This window comes from Lepidochelys kempii, chromosome 26, assembly GCF_965140265.1.
Source record: "Lepidochelys kempii isolate rLepKem1 chromosome 26, rLepKem1.hap2, whole genome shotgun sequence".
Lineage (NCBI taxonomy): Eukaryota > Metazoa > Chordata > Testudines > Cheloniidae > Lepidochelys > Lepidochelys kempii.
The window spans coordinates 1,201,930-1,225,313 of NC_133281.1; the positions used below are offsets into that span (position 1 = coordinate 1,201,930).

The following is a 23,384-nucleotide window of genomic DNA, read 5'->3' on the forward strand; positions in this document are numbered from 1 at the left end:
CTGGTCCAATGACCATTCTTGGAGCTAAAGGCTAAGTTGTCTCAAGGTGAATAACTTACTTTAAGCTGACTTTGCTGATCATTGATTTCCATGAAATCTAGTGCTCTTTGAATGAGCATTTATATCTTGGACATGGGCGTTTTAGGTGTATCCCGAGTATTGGCACGACACTCTGCTGCTTGATGCTACTAACTCTTTGGCAAGTTCTGTGTGGTAACTCTAAAGATGGGCTTAAACCAGCAAGGCCAGATCAGGATTTCTAAGCTGGGAGTACATGTTGGGGGGGCAGGGGGCGTGTGTGTTCTGGTTCAGCATTACAATTTGGCCCACTGAAAATTGGGCCTCCTTCCAAAATTCAGTGGGAGATATAGATCTGGATTCAACATTCCTGACAGTGGACAAGTTTTCAGTCTGGTGTCCCAGTTCAGGCATCTCTCTAGTCTGCACAGATCTCAGACCCCACAAGCACATACTCAGAAACACTGCTTTTAATCACATTATATAGGACATAAAAAGAACCAGCACTTATTAATTAATTGCAGATGTCTCCTACTTCCTTAACTCCACTGAATATGCAGCCTCAGAACATCAGAATTCTCTCAGCCCCCCAGGGAGAAGATAATTGCCTTGATTTTATTTTCTAGCATAGTAAGAGGTTTTTATGGATTTTTGGCCCTTTCCTGATGCTTAAAACCTGCCGCTCTATTTTCCAAACTTTGATTAGAAAAGCAATAAAAATCAATTCCTCCTCCTCCTCATCACCAGCCTTCTTCCCCACAAAAATAAAACTATCACGGTAAGCAGAAAGTATACAGCACCCTGCAATATCTGAGAGCAACAATAAAATTAGAATAGCAATGAACAAGGGAAACTAGAATAGCAACATAACCCTGGCACTCAGATACTTCAGTGACAGGTGCCTTAAGAAGACATAAGTTAGATGGATGGAGAGGTTTGTAACCCCTCGCTCCCCCACAAGCAGAAAATGGTGTCACTTTTGAGCTAGTTCTGGACACAGGTGAGCAGACACTGGCAGCAAAGATTTACTACTGTGTATGTTCCCTCAGGAGACTCTGCCCAGCAGGCATGCTGTTACACAGAGACTTCAACAACAGAAAACTTCAGTTTTTTCTTATTTGATCCAGATTGGATGGGATGGTGCACCCAGTGCCCTGGAAAGCTGGTTACCACTGCTGTAGAAAATCAGATTCTTTTCTAGCACCACGGTGAAGCCTGAAGGAAAGGCCATTCGTGGCTGAGATTTAGACAGGCTGACCTTTCAGCTGCACCAAATTGTCACCAGATATTCTCCCCAGTCCTGAACAGAATCAGTCAGAGAGATTTAACTCTCTTCCCATGTGCATGATTTTTTGCTACCATAAGGGAACATGTTCTCTCTGGAAAGGGGGAGCTGATAAACAAGGAAGGGGTCACCTGCCCTTGAGACATGGAGATGCAATCTTTAAGCTTGGGGGTGAATGGAATGGCATCCTCAGTCTTTCAGCACATGTAAAAAGATTGCCACAAGCCTCAGACTGACTGGAGTTTGTTCAGCTTTCAGTGGGAGTAGGGCAGGAAATAGGTAGAGTTTAGCAATGTAAGCACAGTTGTTTGTCGTATAAACAGTGCTAAGGAAGAGGTCAACACCAAGAATCATGAACCCTGAGGCTCTATTACATTGTTTCCATGATGATTAGTGATAGAAGAACTGGTCAGACAAATGACTCATTTGAACTGCACCCACTCAGGGTTCCATATTTGGTCATTTGGAGACCTTTCCCTTCTAAGGAGTAAACAGGGCTTTATGTGTTTCTTAATTACATGGCGGTAGGGTTCATAGTCCACACTGTTGCTTGGTTACTTGAATATTGACTTATAAGTGGCGTAAGCTGCAAATGGGTGGCAGCTTTTATACCGGGAGTGGTAGGGAGGGAATCAGGGCACCTACACACAACAGTCTCCTTCCAAATTAATCCCCAGAGCACACTCCTTCCTGTGCACTGAAGGGGGTAAGCGTTTAGTGGAAAAATTAGTATGTGATCCTATAATTAAAGGGGAAATCATAATGCATATGCACAAAGGGGTTGAATTAGGTTTTTTTTGGACCCCCTTAATTCTGCCATTTCCTAACTTTTGAATGTTTAACTTTACAAACATTGTTTTTTAACATAATTTTTTGTGTGTAATAAGCAGCCTTGCAATTCTGTAGATGGTGGCATTAGTACTTCTGGCCTTTTCTTCTCTTATTTGCTAAGTATTCTGTGATTTGCAAGTGCATTATTCACTGGAATGCTTTGAAAGTATCCCATTACCCTGAGGTTTATTGTATGAAAGGTGATTTTAAACTGCTTATTGTTAGATAGAGGGACTTTATGTTGTTCACTAAAGCAAAGGAGGAAAGTGAGCGATCACTGATATCTGCAACAGCTCTTCCTCACAAACTATGCGGTGGCATACATGTGTTTACTGAACAACAAAATCATGTAAGAAGTTTGTTATCTGAGAGGAAAGAGGGTTTTGTAATAAAAGGCCATTTCAAATCAGAAGAGAGGTGAATCTTCTAGCTAGATTGTGATTTCATTATTACTGCTTCTCCAAGTAGGGTGGCCAGGTGTCTGGTTTTCGATGCCGCCAACTGGGCCATTAAAGGTCCGGTTAGCAGTGCTGGGGGCTAAGGCAGGCTAGTCCCTACCTGTCCTGGCATCGCGCTGTGCCCTGGAAGCAGCCAGCAGGTCCAGCTCCTAGGTGGGGGGGCCAGGGGCTCCATGCACTGTCCTGCCTCGAGCACTGGCTCCGCACTCCCATTGGCCAGTGCCTGCAGTGGGCAAGAACAGCACGCGGAGCCTTCTGCCCGAGCCCCACCTACTAGCGTCAGACCTGTTGGCCACTTCCGGGGCACGCACAACGCAGTGTCAAGACAGATAGGCAGCCTGCCTTAGCCCCACTGCACCTCTGACCAGGAGACGCCTGAGGTAAGTCCAGGCCCCAAGTCCCTGCCCCAGTCCTGAGGCCCCGTCCAACCTGGAGCCCCACTCCTGCAACGCAAAGCCCTCATCCCCGGCCCCTCCGAGAGCCCGCACCCCCTGTCAGAGCCTTCACCCCCTTCCAGACCCTAATTCCCTGCCCCAGCCCTGTGAAAGTGAGTAAGGGTGAGGGAGAGCGAGTGAGGGAGGGGACAAGGGGAATCCAGTGGACATAGTGTACTTAGATTTCCAGAAAGCCTTTGACAGGGTCCCTCACCAAAGGCTCTTACATAAATTAAGTTTCAGAGTAGCAGCCGTGTTAGTCTGTATTCGCAAAAAGAAAAGGAGTACTTGTGGCACCTTAGAAACTAACAAATTTATTTGAGCATAAGCTTTCGTGAGCTACAGCTATGCTACAGCTGTAGCTCACGAAAGCTTATGCTCAGATAAATTTGTTAGTCTCTAAGGTGCCACAAGTACTCCTTTTCTTTTTATAAATTAAGTTGCCATGGGATAAGAGGGAAGATCCTTTCATGGATTGAGAACTGGTTAAAAGACAGGGAACAAACGGTAGGAATAAATGGTAAATTTTCAGAATGGAGAGGGGTAACTAGTGGCGTTTCCCAAGGGTCAGTCCTAGGACCAATCTTATTCAACTTATTCATAAATGATCTAGAGAAATGGGTAAACAGTGAGGTGGCAAAGTTTGCAGACGATACTAAACTGCTCAAGATAGTTAAGACCAAAGCAGACTGTGAAGAACTTCAAAAAGATCTCACAAAACTAACTCATTGGGCAACAAAATGGCAAATGAAATTGAATGTGGATAAATGTAAAGTAATGCACATTGGAAAAAATAACCCCAAGTATACATACAATAAGATGGGGGCTAATTTAGCTACAACTAATCAGGAAAGAAATCTTGGAGTCATCGTGGATAGTTCTCTGAAGATTTCAGAGTAACAGCCGTGTTAGTCTGTATTCGCAAAAAGAAAAGGAGGACTTGTGGCACCTTAGAGACTAACCAATTTATTTGAGCATAAGCTTTTGTGAGCTACAGCTCACTTCATCGATGAAGTGAAAGAGAACTAGATAAAAGAGAACTAGATAAATTCATGGAGGTTAAGTCCATTAATGGCTATAAGCCAGGATAGGCAAGGAATGGTGTCCCTAGCCTCTGTTTGTCAGAGGGTGGAGATGGATGGCAGGAGAGAGATCACTTCATCATTATCTGTTAGGTTCATTCCCTCTGGGGCACCTGGCATTGGCCACTGTCGAAAGACAGGATACTGGGCTGGATGGACCTTTGGTCTGACCCAGTATGGCCATTCTTATGTTCTTATGAGCCACCAAGGGAGGGCAACAGTAGTGAGAGGGGGTCGAGGCCTCAGGGAAGGAGTAGGGCCTCAGGGAAGCGGCAGGACTAGGATGTTCAGTTTTGTGCCATTAGAAAGTTGGCAACCCTATCTCCAAGTGAAATTTAGGCAGACAGGAGCTAGTTTAGTCTAGCTAAAGCTGAACAACAAGAAAAAATAAAAACTATCAGCACCAGCAAAACCAGGGAAATTTGCACTTAGTGATTTTGTAAATAAGCAAAACATTTTTCATTCTTTCTTTGAATTTGCTGGTTGAAAATGATCAGCTTTTCTTTTGTGAACTCTTGGGGAGTTCATCCAGGGTGGATTTTTTTCAACATTTTCACCAAAAATTCCAGGTTTTCCTGATGAAAATGTTAAAAAGAAGTATCTTGCTGAGCATGCTCCGGGGAGAATTCACTGGAGACTTTGGGGGGTTGGAGGGCAGCAGATGTGCTTGTTTGCAGGAAAATGTCAGTTTTCATGTCTTATAGCTTTATTTTTCAGCTGTTGCAAAGATACATGGGATCTTGTATGTCTATCTTCCACCTTATCTTGATAACTATGTTTCACAGCATGCAAAGATAACAGCATTGCTTATCATAACCAGAGCCATGTCTAGCCTCTGGGAAATTGTGCTGTGACATCATACCGCTTCACACAGGGCATTTTTACATTGACACCCCTCAGGCCAATTGTGTGTGATAACCGCACACGCACAGCTATACGTCTGCACCACTTTACAGCACTGGTGATAGGGTCATGTTAAAAGTGAAAATAAAATCCTCTCTGCGCACCCTTAGATGAAGTATGCTTTCTGTGCTTAAAGAGAAAACGCTGGTAATAATGCACAGAGCCAAACTATTTTAAAACTTGGATACTAAGCTGCCTTCATGTGCCTGGGTATCACTGTATTTAGTTATGTTCTTAATCTCTTTTGGTGTCTTCATTTACCTCAGTAAAAGGTGACGATTCCGTGTGGCCACAAGCCACTGCTTAGAGCCTCCAGCTGATGGTAAAGTTGAATCTCTGTCACAGCTCTAGGTTCCTGTCAGGTTGCATGGCGGAGAGGGGATTTGGAGTTCTCTTCATTGGCTCACTGCTTGTCCTAGTGGCTGAATTGGGGCCAGAATGCTCAACACCTTGCAATCTTGAGCCCATCACCCCCTTAGCCAATGGATCACTCTTGACCTGTTTCAGGGCCCTATGCAGGAGCAGCTCTCTCTGCAGCTCAGTACCTATTTCAGATGGCCAGGTTGGAAAGACCTATAGAATACGTAGTTCCCAAACAGTAGATGTTTGTCACAGCTGTTTCTTTTCTTGTTCTTTTGTGAGCTGCTTGTGGAGAACCAGCAGACATCTATGCTCTCACTGTAGTTTTAGCCTGGGGTCCTGACATTCTTTCCATAGCTTTTGCAGCTCCACTTTTTAAGGCAGGAAGCAAAAGCCTCCTGTGTATTATCCTGTTTCTGTGATGCCAGGTTTATAATATACAATACACCAATGCGTTCAGATACCACGCAGATGGGAGCCATATGGTTACCTACAGAGAATAATTGCCGCTGCACAGGCCCTTGGGCGAGAATGTACTCAGTGTTCAGCTATTTATTGCTGAAAGGTGCCAACCCGGCTTGTGACAGCAGTAGGCAGTATAGCATTTTTTGGTATATTTATGCTGCTGAATTCTGCACATCCATTACTTATGGAAAGAGTTTGTTCTTTGGACTTTTGAGAAAAAAAATCACAAGACTGACAGTTACATCCAGCTGAGGGTGAAACTTTAATCTGTCTCATCCCCCCAGTGTAGTGCAAGGGACATTGTATCAGTAAATGCTGCCACTGACCCAAGCAGCCTGTCCTTTTAGAAGTAATGCAGATGCTGACATGCACCATCATAATCAGCTCTATTTGCAAAACCCCGTGTACCTTCCACAAGAGGTTAAACACGACAGGACCTCATATTCTGCCATCAGGGAACATCTCAAACCCTGTTCTTTACACAGCTGGAACCAGAGAATATTTACATATTCCAAATGCCATCTTCCTATAAGGACAGACAATAAGAATGATCTTTCTAATGGAAACCTGATGATGCTGGGATCTGGTTGGTTAGCAAGGAAGAAGGCCTCAGATGCTACTCTGTGATTATGTTACTACTGTCATTGTCCTCAGGATTGCCTCCTTTGGGCTCCTTATACATTGCACCCAGTTATTCTGAATATGCCTTCCTTTCTCCTGAAGATGCTCTGAGTTTGGCACACTGGGATGTTGCACAGAGTGATGCTTTTAGTTAGGTGTTGAATAAAACATAATCTTCTTTGAAACCTCCACTTGTAACAGCTTTTCTTCCAGCCAGGGAAGTACCTATATTTCTCATTTCACTTACTGTGAACCTCCGGAGTCTCTTTCCTTGCTGTGTTCTAGTGTTACTTGTTGAGATAGATAGAACAGATGTGCAGAATCATTTGGTCATAGTCTTCTTTACAGTGTCACTTGTGGAGCAGTTTAAAATTAGCTGGTGAGACGCATGTTCCTGAGGACTCTAGGACACAGGGATATCTAGTATAGCCAGTTTGACTCAGTGAAAAGAATTAATGGAAATGCATGGCTCCTGAAGGCAGGAAATACCTTGAACAGGCCTTTTCCTCTTTTTGTTGCAAGGGGAGCACTGACAATAGATTCTGTATCTTGCAGCTGCGTTTCTGCACTGTCTGATGACTGCAGCATATTTACTCCAACAGACACACAGTCTGCACCAAAAAGTGCTCAGGAAGGGCCCAGCACAATGCGGATGACCTGCCCCAACACATCTATTCTGTGTGAATTATATCAATAGCGTAGTGCAAACGTCAGAAAGAGCATCAGCTCCCGCCAGCAGGACCCGTCCATGTAGATGGGGCATCATGAGCACTGCATTTCATAGGTTCAGATTTGTGTCCTGGGTGGTGTTTCCAATGGCAGGAAGGAAAGCAAGTGAGCAACATCAACCTGACAGAGAGAAACCATTTCTAGAGCTTGATGAAACTTGTGTTACAAACAGTGTGACTTGTAAACACTTTCCTTGCAGTTATATCATGAGAGCTAGCCTAAAGAGTAGCAATGACAGAAACATGAGCTGCTTTACCATGCATCAAATATAAACCGAGCTGAAACGGAATGAAGGTCAAGATTGCAGGAATGAGATGCAGAAATGCAGATTATAACCACAGAAAATGAATAAGCAAGTGACTTTTTTGAGCACAGTCTTTATTCTTCAGGGAACCCATGTGGGCTAATGATTTCAATGTCATTAGATAAGGGAGACTATAAACTCTTAAATCGTAGGATGTTATCAGTCATGCTATGCAAATTGCTATTACCGTGACCATCTTAGCTGTATTAAGAAGCATCAGCAGCAAATGCTTTAATTGGTGTTGCTGCGGCTTCTTTCGGATCCCCATCCTACAAGGGAAGGAGCTGGCAGCCACCGTATCTAGCTTCTCCAGCGTACTGGTTCGCACTGGGCGGGGAAAGGTTAGAGGTAATGTGTAGCACAGAAGATAGCTATACTTGCCATACTATTCTATTGCACAGAAGATAGTTACCTGGGGACTGTAGCTTCCCAGCACCCATTGTCACTGGCAGGAATTGCATGGCCATTACTCTGCACGGTGGATTCATACATAATGTCCCCAAAGGTGCAAACTTGCATTTCCCTGCAGGCATAGAGCAAGTCACAGGGCTCTGCGATAGGTGGTTGATTTATGACAGGTTATTATTCGAGATGTGAGGCATGGAAGTGCCTTGGCAATAGGCAGCAATATTGTTTTTAAATAAGTCTGACAAGTACAGCTTAAAAAACCACAGGCTATAAAATACACATTTCTGCACACCTGAGTCCTCACACTCGCTAGTCCAGTCCTGCCACTGGCTCCGCTTCCAAAGCACTACCAGGGCGCTTCACTCCTGACCACATGCTGCCCTTGGTACTCTACCTCTGGGCCCACACAAACAGCTCTGCATGCGCCTTGGTCCTGACTTGCAGCCTCCTCTGCTCTGTGTGTCTTGAGCACAGATTACCAGCTAAGCACAGCTGTGTGGCGGTTTGGGGCTATGGGAATGAGTGACTGGATTGACAGCAACACATTCATTTCACATGGGAAATGCAAACTGTATCAAGCCTGATAACCAAGAATACAGGGGGAGAGAGGGTGAAGATCGGAGATGGACTGTGGGACGCTTAACCATATTAGGGGGAGTGACAGCTGTTGATTTCAGATAAGCAAAGGAGGCGAGCACGTACATTCGTCGGTACCAGCTGTTTCTGTATTTTTAAAGCATCTTCCTGCAGTATGATTTCCGAGAAAGCCCCTCCATTCCCAGTATATAATACTAACCAAAGCAATGTGGACTTCCATGGGTATATCACCCCCGGGGATTCTATTCTTAGAGCATTTCTGTCTCCCACATGAGCCCATTTTTTGTGTAAATCACATGGAAAAAACTCTGCAACACAAATCCCCTGAGTGACTTCCTTGAAGTTGTCAAGGGGATCTGCACACACACTGTGTTGTCCCACCACAGATGGCTACACACGTTTAAATGAGGTCATTGGAAGTATTTCCATTCATTTCAGTGGGCTTTGGATCAGGCCCGGCGCTAGGAAAGTTCTTGGAGCTGACACCTTAGACACACACATCACGTAAGACATTTAGTATGGTCCCAACTGTGCAATGGGATAAAGGCTTGTGCCAGTCCAGAGTCCCTGAAAGAGGCTCTGACCAGGCACAGGAGTCTGCCTGCGTGGATCAGAATGCAGGATCAGGATCTATATTCATGTGTTATGTTGTTGTCTCATTTTATTCAAGCCAGGAGATATTGCACGGCCTCACGCCACGGGTGTTCTTCCCCAGTCCACAAATCCTGGTGTTTCCAGTTTAAAAGTGAGTGCAGATAGGTCAAGGGAGCCATTACCAATGTTTGCACATCTGCACTTAGCAGTTTATAGCGGGGGCCGGCACCCATGCCAGAGCCACTGAGCTACAATCCTGAGGGCTGCAACTAATTTGTATAAAATGGAGCAGATTGCTCACCTGTATCTTTAATACAGAGGTGCAGAAAATGGAACTTCCATCCCATGGGAAATTCAGATATTTCTATGTTTGTCTTTGCCCTGAAGTGGGACAAAATATCAAAATCATGGAACTGAAATGCTGAAATATTTTGATTCAAAAACATCAAAATTATGTTTTCAACAGCTTCCATGTAGATTATGTTGAAACAGTAAAATATTATAAAATTAATAATATCAGAGTAAAATGAAGTGAAACCAAACAAGTCTAAAAGAAACATTTCTATGTTATCTAAATGAAATGAGAAAGTCTAAATGAATCGTTTCAAAACTTTGCCATAAAACATGTTGTCAGAATCTACATGGTCTCGTGAAATATTTAGATTTTGATGAAATAGCCTTTTCTCCGGGAAAATTGTTCAGTCAAATATTTTTTTGACCAGCTCTCTGGAGACTGGTGGTTCCAGTATGCAGTCTTGCACCCAATTCTTTCCAGCTCTGCCTCTGGCAGGGGGGACGACTAGATCAGTTATATAGCAGCCCAAACTGCTGCATAAATAAGCCCATTCTATATGCAGTTGGCTTTTGCTATTGACCCCCAGATTAGCTTGGAGGGCATTCAGCTCTGGAACTCACTTCCGCTGTTGGTCTGACAGACTCCAAGTCTTTTGATCTTCATGGTATGGTCTAAGACTCACATAATTTCTCAGGCTTTAGCCTGCGCGATCTTTGGGCCGTGCCTGCCTTATCCTGGAGGGAATTTACTTAGAACTGATATTGATCAGTGGGCTATGGCATTTCTAAACTTGCTCCTGCTCCTTGGGAATGTGTGGTTGAGCTTTATAAATCTATAAATAAATACAATTACCTGCTCTACTAAGTAATTTAAAGGGGCTATTTCTAGCCTACCTGATTTATAGCCCATTTGTATTTTTTCACTGTAAGAAAGCAGAAGCTGGCCTATTACTCTGAATCATTTTAACTTTCAGTGGAGTAAGCAGGGTCATGGGAATTTATTTTTTTCAGCTGGCAGATTATTAGAGGATATGTTTATAAATAGCTATTCTGTAGCTGTGTTTAATGACTTTGCACATAAGCAACATGGTGAGTGCTGCAATATAAACAGCTAGAGAGATTGTAAATTCCTGATTCTGCTGCCATTGAAGTCAATTATAAAATTCCATTGATTTCAGTGGATTTTCCATAAATCCCCTTGTTTGCAGGAAAGATGGGAGCCTGGAGGAACCAGATTGTTTATTTTTGTTTGCTACTATTTATTTTCTAAATAATTTATATTGGAGGCTTCAGGGAGAAAATGCAAAATATACCCATTGAGTTAATATTAACCATTAGCCTAATTCAGCCTAAGAGAATCAGCAGTTAAGAGTCTGATGATTTCCATTTAAGCTCTATCAGAGCAGCTTCCTGGATGCACCAAAGTCAGAGTTTAGTAACAAGGAATGAAATCCCAGCTCCTGTGAAGTCAATATAGCAAATCTCCCATTGATTTCAGTGGGGCCAGGATTTTAAACCCAGGAGTTTTAAGAATCTGCTTCCAAATGGATTGATTGGCAGTTAAGGAAAGAGATCTCATATTTCACCACATCCCCACAAAAGGATATATTTAAAAAGTAAAAAGCCAAGAACATAGAAACCCACGTTCTTTTAGAATCAAGCATTGCAGACAAAAGTGGTTATATAGTATCATTATAATTTATTAGGTTTGTAGCTCACCATATGCAATAAATTATAGTCAACGTAATTATAGCATTGTCATAAAACACTACCATGGAGTATTTCTAATATCTAACACACTATCTACAAGTAAGCTCTGTAATTATGGTATATTAATATCAATGAGAAATGAACAAAATATCTTTAAAAAGACTTTCACAGTAAATTCAGTTCAGGAGAGGAACTTCATTATTTTTGCTTTTGTGCAAAAATTTCATGATACGAGTATACCACATAACAATGAGAAAAGAGATACAATTGCATAGTGTTTCTAAAGAAAATGCACTCCCTGAAGGTTGAACTTGTTACACCCATGTGGTGTATTTTTAATGCATTTTAACAAATGCAAAATAAATGATCAATAGCTGATCAGTCACTACAACCCTCCATCCCAGTAGACAACAGTGAGGCTTAGAAATCATTTAAAGATTCAGTAAAAACAGGTTTAAAAAAAAGATGAAACCAGTAAACAAGTAGAAGAAAATGTTCTATTCTGCTTTCACCTCAGATTTACTGAGAAAATTGAGTCTGACTGGATGCTTGTGTCATTGTCCCATAGTTCTATGCCTGGAAGCTTGCTGGGTATGTTTCTTGCCAAACATGCTGGTTTCTTTCACTCGTACGTAGGCTTTTCTGGTTCTCCTGTTGCTGATACCGGTTCTTTCGCATTTGGAGAGTTTTCAATCACTCCTGGAAGCTTTCTGCAGTGTGTAAAATTGGATTGAATGCTTATAGCCAGTTTTCAGGTTCACTTGTCTGGCCAGAAGCTTCCATGGTTGTGGAGAATATCATATTTCTTAAGATTTCACAAACTCAGTTTTGTTCTTTAAATATAGCTTTTCTTCGATCTCCTTTCCCTTAGATAGTTCAATGAACTTTAATGGAATATTTCCGAAGTTTCAGAAACTGGAAAAGTTTGTCTTTTGTTCTCTGCTTTAGTGCCATTAATGCTCGTGTTTTCTCCTCCAAGTCCTGATCAGCGTCAAGTATGATCCTGGCTCTTTCCTCTGCTTTCTTGTCTCCAGAGTTTTTGAAGAGCTTTTGAAGAGATTCTTGATCTGTGCTTTCATAGATATTGGCCACAGCTTTCTTTCGCAAGGCTGTGTCAAACCGATAGCCATGGACTGATGGGCTCACTCTTAAGGATGTAGACATGGTTGAAATTTGATTGCTTCTCTTTGCTTTCATCTATATCAGATGCACTGGTATTTGCCTTCTAGGACTCATCAGAGAGATCAGTACAAAACATATTCACAGAACTGCTATTTAAAGGCATCCAGAGCAAAAAAAACCCTGGAAGGATCAAGTTACAGCAATGACATCAGAGCAATCTCAACACAGAATAATTATAGTCGGATTTAACAGTTAAGATGCCAGATTTCCTTGTTTGTAAAAATGAGAGCAAAAGTTTTCCTTTACTCATGTGAAGAATAGACTTTACACACACAGCCTTTGGTTGGTATGCTCAGAGAAGGAGAACACATTCAGAAATTTTTGCCAAGTAAACAGACTCATTTGCAAGAGAGAGGTTGTTAATCCATCTGAGGAATAAACTTCTGTCCTAGCTTATTACTATGCTACTAAAACTGTTTGCTGGGAGCAGGTCTGAGCCACTGTGCTCTTTGTATAGTTCTCTGTGAATTGTTTCTAGCCCAGCCGAAGGAAAGTGTAATAAAGCAGCGACACACACTTGAGGCTGATTACGGAACGTTTGGGGCTGATTACTCCATGATGAGAACAATATTTAGTGCTCATACAGAGCTTTGCATTTTCAAGGTGGTTTACAAACATTATTTACTCCTCACAGCATCCCTGTGAGGCAGATATTGTTACTATCGCCTCAGATTTCATTACACGCTACGTTCATATCCCCACCAAAGCCAGAGCTACATTCTTCATGCCTGCCAGGACATCTCGCCTCTGGGAGCACATGGAGGCATGTAAATCACCCACTCTCTGGAAAGCCCCTCAGCAATGAGCCAGAACAAAGTCAGCACAGAGTGGAGCTGGATTGTCCTGCTTGGGTGGGTTTAATTTGGACTCATCGTGTTACTTCCCCCACTCTGAGAAAGCTCCTGATTTCCACCCTACACTCCATGCCCCAAAGACCCCACATTCCAAGAACTGTCACTCCAGGAGATGAGGGCTGGATATAGCTACTTAAGGAGGGTCAGTATTTGTTGTTTGGGCCTATGGGGTTCACTAGAGAGCACCGCCAGGTGCCACTTCCCTCACCCTCCACCCCCTCCAGGACAGCGCAATGGCTGGGGGCATTGCAGATGTAAAGATCCTACCGTTTGCTTCCTTATCCCATGACACTTCAGCCAGAAGTCAGGAGAGGTCGTTTTTGTTCAGCCAACATGCTGCTCCATGTTATCCTGATCACGGCTTCCATACAACCCTGGGCACTGCCTATGATTAATTATGGCAGCTCGGGTTAATTCAAAATTCTTAGCTGCCACAGTGGTGGGGTGCTTTATGAGTAGAGAGGGAGACAGATAATGCCAGCTGACGGGCAGATAATCTGTGGTCAAAACTCACTTCTGCTTCCTGCTTTTCACATTTTGACAGTAGCAGAGAGCTGTGACAGTGTTTCTGGAACACTAGACCCTAGACACCCTGGTTAGCCCATAATGCTATTGCAGCTCACTTCCCCTTTTTAATTTTTAGTAATAGCAGAAAAGAGAATAAAAAAGAAAAAAGCTTTTAAGGCATGTTGAAGAGCTGCCATGAAAGATAAAAGCACCCAGTACAGCCACCAATTTAAAGTCACATCAAATATATGCACATTTACTTGACTCTGAACATTTGCTTTAATTAATTTCAGAGCTACATAGTTTCATAGATTTCATAGCCAGAAGGGGCCATTAAATCATCTAGTCTGACCTGTATAACACAGACCATAGAACTTCATCCAGGTTCCCCTGTCATGAGCCTAATATACTTGTGTTTGGTCACAGAATTTTTTTTTAGTTATCTCAATAGGTAGTAGTCACGCAATAATTTGCAATGGCTCAATGTCCTGTGGTCTTTACGTCTAGGCTGTTAATGCTTTACAAAAGGTCCTATTTCTTTTGCTTGATGGTCTGATTTAGAACGGGTCAAACTCTGCAGATGCAATGTTCATGAACATCTGTTTGAATTCACACAATTGGTTTGGTTTGAATGTGCTCATACCAGTCTTTGTGAGATTGTTCAGTCTTTGTGAGATGTCTTTGGCTCTTCTTTGTGAGAATGCCCTGATCCACAGGAGAACAAGGCTGCTCATATGTGAACATCAGGATTTGCTGCTGACTATTTACGTATGATTTCTTTAGCACTGTTGGTCACTTGCCAATCCATATGCTTTATTCTCCTATTTTAAAAGTTTTATCTGTCCAGTCAGAGAGCCAAAGCCTCTCTATGTGACCGGCCAAACACCACAAATAATGGATAGGGAATATCTGAAGTAAAAGGTTTGTAACAAGGAATAACAAATTATCTGAAATGATTCTGTCCAGATTATCCAGTGAACATCTTATTGTTGTTTATTTTCTGTATTATGGCAGCTCCTAGGAGCCCCAGTGGGGGACCAGGACTCCATTGTACTAGCACAAAAAGATGGTTCCTGTCCCAAAGAATGTTACATATAACTAGGGGGCCCTACCAAATTCATGGTCCATTTTGGTCAATGTCATGGTCATAGGATTTTAAAAATAATAAATTTAATTATTTAAGCTATCTAAATGTGAAATATTAGGATGCTGTAATTGTAGGGATCCTGACCCAAAAAGGAGATGTTGGGCTGGGGGTCACAAGTTATTGGGGGGGGGGGGTTTACAGTACTGCTACCCTGACTTCTGCCCTGCTGCTGGCACTGCCTTCGGGGCTGGGCAGCCGGCCAACAGCCGCCGCTCTCCGGCCTCCCGGCTCTGAAGGCAGTGCAGAAGTACGTGTGGCAATACCGCAAACCCCCCAAAATAACCTTGCAACCCCCCTGCATCTCCATTTTGGGTCAGGACCCCTTGTCAGAGAAACGCTGGTCTCCCTCCATGAAATCTGTATAGTATAGGGTAAAAGCACACAAAAGATCAGATTTCACAGTCCGTGACACGTTTCTCATGGCCGTGAATTTGGTAGGGCCTTACATATAAATAGTGTATCTTTTTATTAAATTACTTGTGAAAAATACAATAAGGAGCAAGTGAGATTGTTCTGTGACTGATTCATGAACAGAAAAGAGAGAGGCAGTCATCAGAGGATGGTATTTAGATAACAATTCCGCCTATGTGCTTTATGCTGGTTCTAGCTTGCCACAGCTCTTATCTCAGGAGGAGGGAGGGGATGCCATTTAGCCATATGAACACTTCCATATCTGTATATTATTAACAGGTTGTAAATAAATGTTTGGGCATGCCCTAGGTCCAGTCCCATAACTCTTATTCAGCCAACATCCTGCTGAATCAGATGGATTTTGCCTGAATACGTATTGCAGCACTATTATCCTTTAGCATTATCATCACCTGGGGTTAATTTGTTCCTCTTGCTGTTGAATAGGTCCATGAGAGAGTTTCTATTGGTTACGCACCCTTCTCAGCATGTGGATATTAATGTTGCCGGTTCTTGGTTTTGTTTTGGGGTTTGGGGGGGAGGGTGTTTCCCCCATGAAAGGGAAAAGCCTCATGTTTAATTATCAATTGCTATTCACAAAACAGAGAGTCAAGGTAAGTGGGGTAATATCTTTTATTGGACCAACTTACCTTGGTGAAAGAGACAAGCTTTCCGGCTTACACAGAGCTCTTCTTCAGGCCTGGTACCTGAAGAACCCAGAGCTGAAGAAGAGCTCTATGCAAGTTCAATAGTTTGTCTCTTTCCCCAAGAGAAGTTGGCCCAATAAAAGATATGACCTCACCCACCTTGTCGCTCTCATATCCTAGGACCAACATGGCTACAACTATACTGCAAATATTCACCAAGGAGTAATAGATGGGGACACTGGGGGGAGAGATTGGGAGGGGAGGAAATTCCCAACTCCTGAACTGCACATTTCCAGCTCAGATGCAAGATGCTGTCTCTGGAACACAGTAGGAAAAGTTTTGGGTAATGTTAAAAGTATATTTCATTGTAAAATATTAAATATACTTTGCTTCACTGGACAGATAAATAAGTTACCAAACTATCTGGAAATAGCATAAATTGTGCCGAACAAATGGTTATCTGTCTCCCAGCTGTATCTATAATGAGCCCTCCTGTTGAGATGCAGCATTGCTCTTTTGCCAGGGTAACAGCTATGGTACATTCATGCAGGACCCTTCTTTTTTAGCACCTTCTATCACTTCCCTGCATGTGTTTACAGTGAAGTGGCTGATGGTATTAATTTCATAAAACTGTTGAAGATACACAGTCTTGTGCACGGAGACTGGTGCCAGACAGGCTCAGGAAAGTGTCTGCTGTGGAAACGAAGAACAAAACTGATGCATAGGAAGTAAGACATCAGCAGCTGCCAGGCACACACACGCATTTTCTTGTGAAATAATTTTGCTGTGAGCAGTGTCAAACATACCTCAGCCCCCTTAGAGCTTTTGTTCCTACTTAGAACAGTGATTATGTTTGGTTGCTTTAGGACATGTGGCATGCAACCATATAGCACTCCTGAAATGCTCTTTGATTAATTTTTTTCTGTTATATAATTTATGAAATACTTCCTTCCTCATGAATTAGTAATTCTTTTCTCGTGAATTTGGGGGATTCTCTGGAAAAGATGTGATTTCTATAGTGCTGCTCATGATACTCATGGTACAATTAAGTCTTGAAATTATTAGACATCCTGCTGCTTTACATATTAAAAGGAGTCTGGTTTCTAATTCATATTCTCTCTGTCCTTGCAGAATAAATAGCTCAGTCGCATCCCTGATTCCATCATGCCTTTAAAACTCTTGGCATTCTAGTTATCGTAATTTGTCTTGCCTAAGGAGCAGTCAAGTTTGTCCTTAGCCCCACAAAATGAACCCTACATGTTAGAAATTGAAAGTTCAGCTCCTATAACTCATCCTGTAGTGTCCCAGGACCCAGATCAGGGCCTTGAGGGCTGAGGTGCTTGTTGTCACTTATTATGGGCCAGATTGAGCCGCCAGGCTCAGCCCCTGGAATATAGGGCAGGGCATAGCTGGGCAGCCCCAGGAGTAGCTCCTGGAGGGAATCGTGACTCAAAGGGCTAGATCCCGTTGCACTGCTCCAGTAAAGCTGGCCTAAGGCAGCAGCTGGGGATGCCCCTAATGTAGAGGATCCTGAGCTGACATAGGAGTACCACTTGAATCCCTTTGGCCCCTATCTCAGGAAAAGGGGCATTCTGGGATGGAGGCGTGGTAGAGAAGGACAGATAAGGGCTGGACCAGAGTATGATGTTCCTCCAGAGATCAAGGCCATTGGAAGAGCCTTTTGCAGACTATTATCTGCTGGCACAAGATAGAGTAGCTCCCAGGATTGGAGGGGACAGAAAGATGAAATAAAACCTGCTATGCATTCACCTCTACACATGTGCCGTATGCAGCCTGTGCTCTTCCCATACCTTAATGATTCTTCGGATGAACTAGGCCTGTGTTTGTTTTTTTATAAAAAGGCAGGTAACTTTGGAGGAGCTTTGAATTTTGTAAGGAACATTTTGCACAGCTTTCCTTCATCATCAGTCTGCTAAAGCCTAGGCAATTTGTGATCTATTATACTTAAGGGACTAGCTGAAGCAATCTTGGAACCGTTAGCAATGGTCTTTGAGAACTCCTGGAGGATGTTGAGAAGTTACAGGGAGTTAGAGAAGGGAAACATAGTACCTGTCTTTAAAAAGGGGAACAAAGAGGATCCAGGGACTTATACACCAGTCAGCCTAACTTTGATACCTGGAAAGATACTGGAACAAATTATTAAACAATCAATCAATTAAACACATGCATCCGACGAAGTGGGTATTCACCCACGAAAGCTTATGCTCCAATACGTCTGTTAGTCTGTCAGGTGCCACAGGACTCTTTGCCGCTATTAAACAATCAGTTTCTCAGCACCTAGAGGACAATAGGGTTATAAGGAATAGCCAGCATGAATTTCTCAAGAACAAATCATGCCAAACTAACCTAATCTCCTTCTTTGACAGGGTTACTGGTCTAGTGGATTGGGGAGAGGAAGTAGAGATAATATATTTTGATTTTAGTCAGGCTTTTGACACAGTCCTTCCTACATGGCATTCTCATAAGCAAATTGGGGAAATGCAGTGTAGATGAAATTACTGTAAGTGGGTGCACAACTGATAGAGAGACCAGATGCAAAGAGTAGTTATCAATGGTTCGTTGTCACACTGAGAGGTGGTATCTACTGGGTTCTTGAAGGGGTCAGTCCTGGGTCCAATACTATTCAATATTTCTGTAATGACTTGGATAATGGAGTAGAAAGTAGGCTTATAAAATTTGCAGATGACACAGAGCTGGGGGTGTGTGGTTGCAAGCACTTTGGGGCACAGGATTAGAATTCAAAACGATCTTGACAAATGGGAGAATTAGCCTGAATTGAACAAGATTAAATTAAATAAAGACAAGTACAAAGTACTTCACTTTGGAAGAAAAAATCAAAGGCACAACTGCAAAGTGGGGAATAACTGGCAATGTGGTAGTAAAAGGATCTGTGACTTATAGCAGATCACAAACTGAATACGTCAGCACTTGGATGCAGCTGTGAAAAAGGCTAATATCACTCTGGGATGAATTAACTACTCTATGTACTACTCTGCTCAGTACTGGTGAGACCACAGCTGGAGTACTGTGCCAGGAGCCCCACTTTAGGAAATATGTGGACAAATTGGAGTGAGTCCAGAGGAAAGCAACAAAAATGAAAAAAGGTTAACAAAGTCTTCAAATATGTTAAGGGCTGTTATAAAGAGGATGGGGATCAGTTGTTCTCCATGTCCCCTGAAGGTAGGACAAGAAGTAATGGCCTTAATCTGCAGCAAGGGAGACTGAGGTTAGATATTAGGAAAAACTTTCTACCTATAAGGGTAGATACGCTCTGGAACAGGCCTCCAAGGGAGGTTGTGGAATCCACATCCTTGGAGGATTTTGACAACAGGTTGGACAAACACCTGTCAGAGATGGGCTAGGTTTACTTGGTCCTACAACTGTGCAGAGGGATGGACTTGATGGCTTCTCAAGGTCCCTTCCAAGCCTACATGTCTATGATTCTGTGGTTATTACTGTAAGATATTGCAGCCCTATTAGAGAACCTTGGCACTGCTGTCTGTACTGCCAACCCCAAAAGCTGAAAAATCGTAAGTCAGGCCTCCAGAAATCAAGAGATTTACAAATAATAATTTTAGGTTCCTTTTAATCTTGTTTCTGAGCCTTTAGGATGCTTGGTGAAATTCTGAAGCCACCATGGGGGCTAGGAACCCTCCCCCGCCCTTTTTTTTTTGTGTTAATGAAAGCCAAGATTGTCACAAAATCTCACTTATCCCCAGGAGCTGGAGCTTTCAGTAAAACAGCACACATTGCGAGGCTCATGATAACATCAGGAGCGGTGGCAATGCTGGGCTGTCTTTTGGCAGTAGGAATATGAATATTCCTATTAATTCCTAGCCAATAAAAATGCAAAATGAGAAACCAAATCAGGACACTTTCCATGCTTCAGAGCTCCCAGCGTGAATTGTAATCACAGATTTCTTAAAAATACACATTAAATTTTTATCCGTTTCTTCTCCCACAGAAATATCCTGCTATGGTCAATTTTTCAAAAAGAGCTTCTTTAAAAATGAAGTTTTAACACTCGACACCAGCTGCCTTTGTTTAACAAACCCTCTGTCTTTAAAATATTACCCAAAAAAGAACCAAAGATAAACTGTTCTCTTTTTAATTTTTAATTGGTGAGTCATATCTTAAACATTCGGAAACTGAGCCTTGGGCATTTAGAGTTTCTTTAAAAAAAGAAAACAACCGTGATCATAAAAGAAACGTGTTTATGACCAGGAAATGAAGACGAGGAATTTATACATATTTACCATACAATGGCTGATATTTTTTATTTTCTCATAAATTATTGTGATTTAGCCAGAAGGATTCCCCTCTCTTCTTCTCCTGAGATATACCGGAGAATAATTAAAAGTTTCTCTGTTGTGAGAAATGGGTACCCAAGGACCTTCTGAAGCTATTATGTGTTTGAAGTGTGTGCATGGAAGAGAACCTTGACGATATGTGTGTGTGCATAGATGTATGGCAGTGAATTATAATGTAATGAAAGGTACTGGAGCTACAGCTTGTAGAGAATGAACTTCCTTATTTATCCTCAGAACAGGTGCGGCAAGCCGCATTCTTCTGGCCTAGGCTCTGGTTCAGCAAAATACGTAAGCATGTGCAGAAGTGCTTTCTGAAGAGGGGTCAAACTTAACCACATACTCAAAAGTGCTCCCATACCTTGTTGAATCAGAGCCTATGCCTCTGTGCATGGACTGCCAACAAGGGTACCAATTAAGATTCACTGTGATTGCGCTTTTGGTTGTTTTAAGAACTGACTCCCACATTTCCCAGGGATCATCAAATGGATGTCAGATGGCTAATTATTTTGGTCTCTATGGACCTAGGTCAGCTGTAAAGCAGTGCTCTGGCAATGAAAGGTTCCATGTCCCATTGCCACTCCCCTGAGTCTTCCTGGCCTCCACTTGCCCAAAGCAGCTGTTCGGTTTATGTATTTTTCATGCTGCAAAACGAAGAATAGTCGATGCAGTTTTAAAAGTACATTTTAACTATGTTCAGTTTCTCATGGAAAACACACAAAGGATCTTCATTCAGTAACTTTTATTAATAGAAAGCATTACGAATATTTGCAAAATTGCTGGTGCTTTAGCCATTTGAGCCATTTCTTGCTTTTTCCCATTGCAAGCTTATGTGCACCTTGATATTTGTTTAACCTCAGAGTCACTTACAGATTTTTTTCTTCAGCTTCCTCCTCTCCTGTGGGCTGGAGGATCCTTGCACTGGTTAGGGTACAATGAATACAGCTCTCAATATGCTTGTTTGCTCTCAGTCTGGGGAGTGAATTAAAAAGGTGATTCTCTCCAGCACAGAAACAGCTGTGAGATTACAGTACGGTTAAAGAGGAGCCAGCTCATAATGTTCCTCTCAGAATCTTAATCCCTGAGAATTAGTGAAATGTCTAAGTCATGTGAATAGCTGTACCTGACCTGACTTTTCACCTTCCACCTAGTACTTCTGACCTCTGGCACAAGGCTAGTGCAATGTTTGCTAAATGACCTCACCTTTTACAGTACAGGCCTTACCTGATTTGAGAGGTCATCTTATCTTATCTTCTGAGAGGTCATGTCTGCAGCCTCAGAAGGTGTGTTTCCTGCTTTTTGCCTAAAAAAAGTTGGTGAGCCAGAGAAATAAGGGAAAAGCAACAAGACACCAGAATATTTCTAGCAGCTGAGTATAGTGTCTGACTAGACTAGGGTCTGGCATGCAGTCAGTCACCTTCATCAGGGGGACTCTTAGAATGAGAGGTAAGATTACTAAGAAACACAAAGGGGTTGGTGGTATCTGGGGTGCACAACCAGTTATCCAGAGAGTTCCCTATTGTGATTGTGCAGATTTCCCAACCACGTGGCATATATTATTAGCAGCGCATGCCATAATATACTAGCACTCAGGCTACACATGACAACTGACTTCAGTGTAAGTTATGTAGCTCAGAGGTGTGAATAAACCACGCCATTGAGTGACGTAAATTACACTGACCTAAGCCCCGGGGTTGGACAGCACTATGTCAGCAGGAGAGCTGCTCCCAAGGACATGGCTACCGCCACTCGCAGGGGCCTGAGTGATTAAGTTGATGGGAGAGCTCTTTCCCGTCAGCTTAGCGTGTTTGCACTAGTGCAGTGGAGATGCTGTAAATTCCGTAGTGTAGCCACAGTCTCAGACTGAACCCAGCAGGGATACCAACATGAATAATCCTTCCTTGCATGCCCCCTGGTCTCCATCCCAGGGAGATGGGGCTCCTTTGAGCATTGTAAGTGTCTATGGTTTATTCACCAGGAGGAGTAAAGGGAGGATTTGAGTCTCTAGGGCTGTCAAGTCAGCGCCTTTCAGGAGCAAAACATTCATCCAAAAACAGAAGTGAGAGAGTTTGACTTTGGGCGAAGCGTTCTGCTGTCTGAGACTCTCCGGCAGGTGGAAGGAACCTTGGTGAAAGAGGCAAAGTACCAAAGTGCAAAGAGTTATATATCTTTTCAGTGACTTGTTTTGCCAGGCTAACTCCGGGTGGGCTGAGCTGGCTCCTGACCCCAGTTGACTAAGCTTCTGAAGAGGTTCTAGTTTAGATGCACAGCAATAAGGTGGCTTATCTTAATTGTAGTTTTGCACTAGCCCAATTTCTAGAAAATGAATGATTTATCAGCTCAGTTCCACAGACGGTACCGTTCACACAACTGATTTGAAATGAGAGCCAGAATGAAAAACTAGTACGTTCAGTCATGGGAAGATATGATTAAATTTCAACCCTTCTGTCATAAATATAAAGGGAAGGGGAACCACCTTTCTGTATACAGAACTATAAAATCCCTCCTGGCCAGAGGCAAAATCCTTTCACCTGTAAAGGGTTAAGAAGCTAGGATAACCTCGCTGGCACCTGACCAAAATGACCAATGAGGAGACAAGTTACTTTCAAAGCTGGAGTGGGGGGAAACAAAGGGTCTGTCTGTGTGATGCTTTTGCTGGGACCAGGTCAGGAATGCTCTTCAGAACTCCTGTAAAAAGTTAGTAAGCAATGTAGCTAGAAATGCGTTAGATTTTCTTTTTTTTAATGGCTGGTAAAATAGCTGTGCTGAATGGAATGGATATTCCTGTATTTGTGTCTTTTTGTAACTTAAGGTTTTGCCTAGAGGGATTCTCTCTGTTTTGAATCTGATTACCCTGTAAGGTATTTACCATCCTGATTTTACAGAGGTGATTCTTTTACTTTTTCTTCAATTAAAATTCTTCTTTTGAGATCCTGATTGCTTTTTCATTGTTCTTAAGATCCAAGGGTTTGGGTCTGTGTTCACCCATGCAAATTGGTGAGGATTTTTATCAAGCCTTCCCCTGGAAAAGGGGTGTAGGGCTTGGGGGGATATTTTGGGAGAAGATGTCTCCAAGTGGGCTCTTTCCCTGTTCTTTGTTTAACACGCTTGGTGGTGGCAGCATAGGGTTCAAGGACAAAGCAAAGTTTATACCTTGAGGAAGTTTTTAACCTAAGCTGGTAAGAATAAGCTTAGGGGGTCTTTCATGCAGGTCCCCA

At 42.7% G+C, this 23,384-nt stretch overlaps 2 protein-coding genes across 6 annotated transcripts in view; one reads left to right on the top strand and one right to left on the bottom strand.

Moving 5' to 3' along the window:
• ZMAT4 (zinc finger matrin-type 4) overlaps positions 1-23,384 on the top strand; it is a 424,404-nt gene that overhangs the window by 307,796 nt on the left and 93,224 nt on the right. The window lies entirely within an intron of this gene.
• Positions 11,063-12,329, bottom strand: TCIM (transcriptional and immune response regulator). The gene has a single exon (XM_073325064.1). The coding sequence runs from the start codon at positions 12,288-12,290 to the stop codon at positions 11,970-11,972; it is 321 nt and encodes a 106-aa protein (XP_073181165.1). The 5' UTR covers positions 12,291-12,329; the 3' UTR covers positions 11,063-11,969.